Below are 2,800 nucleotides of genomic sequence, written 5' to 3'. Positions count from 1 at the left end.
GTATGAAGTAAACAAAGACAAAACCAAAACAATCTCTGCCCTACAGGAGCAGATGGGAGGAGAGGAAGACGAAATAGATACAGAGTACAAAAAGCCAATCTGGCTGGCACGAAGGCAGAACAGAGTAGTAATGGGGACCTGAGTCAACCAGACACGTGCTGGAGCTCCCCCTCTGCCAAAAGCATGGCACTTCATAACTGACAGACTTGCTTTAATGATCATTTCATTCTTTAAAAGGTACAAGAGGGGAGGCCAGGTAGCACAGCGAGTAAGAGCACCAGCTCCAGTGTCGGGATGACCTGGATCAAATCCGGGCTCAGATACTCAGCACCACACCCAGAAATAACTGGCCGTGTAACCTTGAGCAAGTTACTTAACCCCAATTGCTTTTTTTTGACAAGTACAAGAGACCAGGATATGGTGCCTATGATGCATTTAAACATGCAGTCTCAGACCCTTCGATCCTGGATGGACTAGATCTGAATGAAGATGAAAGAAGAGTGCTGATTGATAACATAAATAGGCGCTTGACACCACAAGCCGTCAAAATTCGAGCTGATATTGAAGTGGCTTGTTATGGTTATGAGGGTATTGATGCTGTAAAAGAAGCTCTGAGAGCTGGTTTGAATTGTTCCACAGAAAACATGCCCATCAAGATTAACCTGATAGCACCTCCTCAATATGTGATGACTACTACAACCCTAGAGAGAACAGAAGGCATATCTGTCCTCAATCAGGCTATGGCTGTTATCAAAGAAAAGATTGAGGAGAAGAGAGGTGTCTTCAATGTTCAAATGGAGCCCAAAGTAGTCACGGATACAGATGAAACTGAGCTTGCAAGACAGCTGGAGAGGCTTGAGAGGGAAAATGCTGAGGTAGACGGATTTGATGATGCTGAAGAAATGGAAGCCAAAGCTGAAGATTAACTTTTTGGAAAAAGGCATCTAACTGGAGGAACACAGACAAGCTCTTTCTGGCTTAGACACCCTAGACTTGAAAGTTTTCCAGTATTGAAAACTTCAAAGCTGAATATTTTGTATTTCAAAGTATTTAAATGTTTCAACAGACCAGCATGTGAAATGCCCTCCCAAAAGCTGGCTACCTTCACACATTGATCTCTTTTAAAGGGAGTGGCCTAATTTCATTAGAGACTAAAACCTCACAAGCTGAAATCATCCAACAATTGGGTCTGAGGTTTTCCATCTCTACTTCTGATGGGTAGTCCCTTCTGCTTAGTGCCTCTTTGAGATTTACCAGGAGCACCAAAAGCAAACAGTCCCAATCTTTCTACATTCATTGTACTCAAGCAGAACATTCAATAAATTTCTGGGATATTAAAAAAAATAAAATAAAAGGTACAGGAAACAACAAGAGATTCTATTTTGGATCTGAGTCTCACCAACAGGGAGGAATTTTGAGGGAAATGATGACTCCCTCCTAGAATTTGTGATAGAGGAGAGGGAATTCCAGACAGGCATCCTAGATTTTGGGAAAGCAGATCTCAATGGGTTCAGAGGGATGTATCACGCTATGGACTAAAGTTCTATAAGGGAAGTAAGCCCAGACAGGATGGGAAACTGAGGAAAGAAACTCCAAAGATAAATAGGGAAATAATTCTTATGAGGAGAACTGGGAATTCCCTCAAGAGACCAATGTGGGTACACAGAGAACTCACCAACCAACTTAGATTTTTTTTTTTTGCTTTTTGGCAGGGGGGGGACAATTGGGGTTAAGTGACTTGCCCAAGGTCACTAGGCTAGTAAGTGTTAAGTGTCTGAGGCCAGATTTGAACTCAGGTCCTCCTGACTCCAGGGCCTGTGCTCTATTCACTGTGCCACCCAGTCGCCCCCCAACTTAGATTTTTGAGAAGATGTGTATGGAAAATGGAAATAAGCATTGGTAACAGAGGATGAAGAAAAAAAGCATAGCACCATTTTGTAAGGACAGTGTTTTTTGTTGCTCAATCATAAATGACTCTTTGTGACCCCATTAGGGGTTTTCTTGGTAAAGATACTGGAGTGGTTTGATACTTCCTTCTCCAGTTCATTTTACAGATGAGGAAACTGAGACAAACAGGGTTAAGTCACTTGTCCAAGGTCACACAGCTAGTAAGTGTCTGAGGCTGAATTTGAACTCTCAAAGATGAGTCTTTCTCATTCTAAGCCCATCCAGTGCACCACTTAGCTGCCACAAGGACAGCAGTAGGCATGCTAAAATGCAAGATGAACTTAAGTTTTTAAGGAAAGTTCAGGTCAATAAAAAGGTTAGGGTTTGACTGTTCTTTAGCTTTCTCTTGGAATTCTTACCCTTCAGATAAAGTGTCAACGGCTATATAAATCCTTTCCTGATTCCTCCAGCTATTAGTATTCTCTCCCATCTGAAATGGCTTTCTATTTATTTAACTGTTTATATTCTGTATCCCTTCGATACAAGGTAAACTCTTTGAAAACTGGCATCGTTTTTGGTTGTAATCTTGAAACCTACCATGGTGTATCATGGGTGGTATAGATCAGTAATTTAACTGTGGTGGGAACTTCTAGTGTAGAAACACCCTCTATTCATGCATGATAACAACTGGTCTGGCACTAGTAGCCTTGGACTTGCCTGGGACACTGAGGACTTAGGCAATTTGTTCAGGGTCACAAAGCCAAATCTGTTAGAAGCAGGACTTAAATTTAGGTTCTTCTGACTCCAAGGCTGGCTCTCTCCTCACAACTCCACATTGCCCATATGATTCCTTACAAGTACATGATAGGCCCTTATCAATTTTTGTTAAATTGAATAAAATTGAACAAGCCAC

At 41.7% G+C, this 2,800-nt stretch overlaps 1 protein-coding gene across 1 annotated transcript; it reads left to right on the top strand.

Moving 5' to 3' along the window:
* Nucleotides 1-389: 389 nt before the first annotated feature.
* On the top strand, nucleotides 390-1,354 carry LOC138144995 (eukaryotic translation initiation factor 2 subunit 1-like; the record flags this gene model as incomplete). The annotated part of the gene is made up of 1 exon (XM_069066589.1): nucleotides 390-1,354. A coding segment is annotated over one exon (537 nt), but the record flags the coding sequence as incomplete, so codon positions are not given.
* Nucleotides 1,355-2,800: the final 1,446 nt, after the last annotated feature.

This window comes from Petaurus breviceps, unplaced genomic scaffold, assembly GCF_028583685.1.
Source record: "Petaurus breviceps papuanus isolate PSGF00001 unplaced genomic scaffold, PetGlider_PUasm1.0 90723, whole genome shotgun sequence".
In the NCBI taxonomy this organism is placed as follows: domain Eukaryota; kingdom Metazoa; phylum Chordata; class Mammalia; order Diprotodontia; family Petauridae; genus Petaurus; species Petaurus breviceps.
This window is presented reverse-complemented; position numbering and strand designations above follow the sequence as displayed.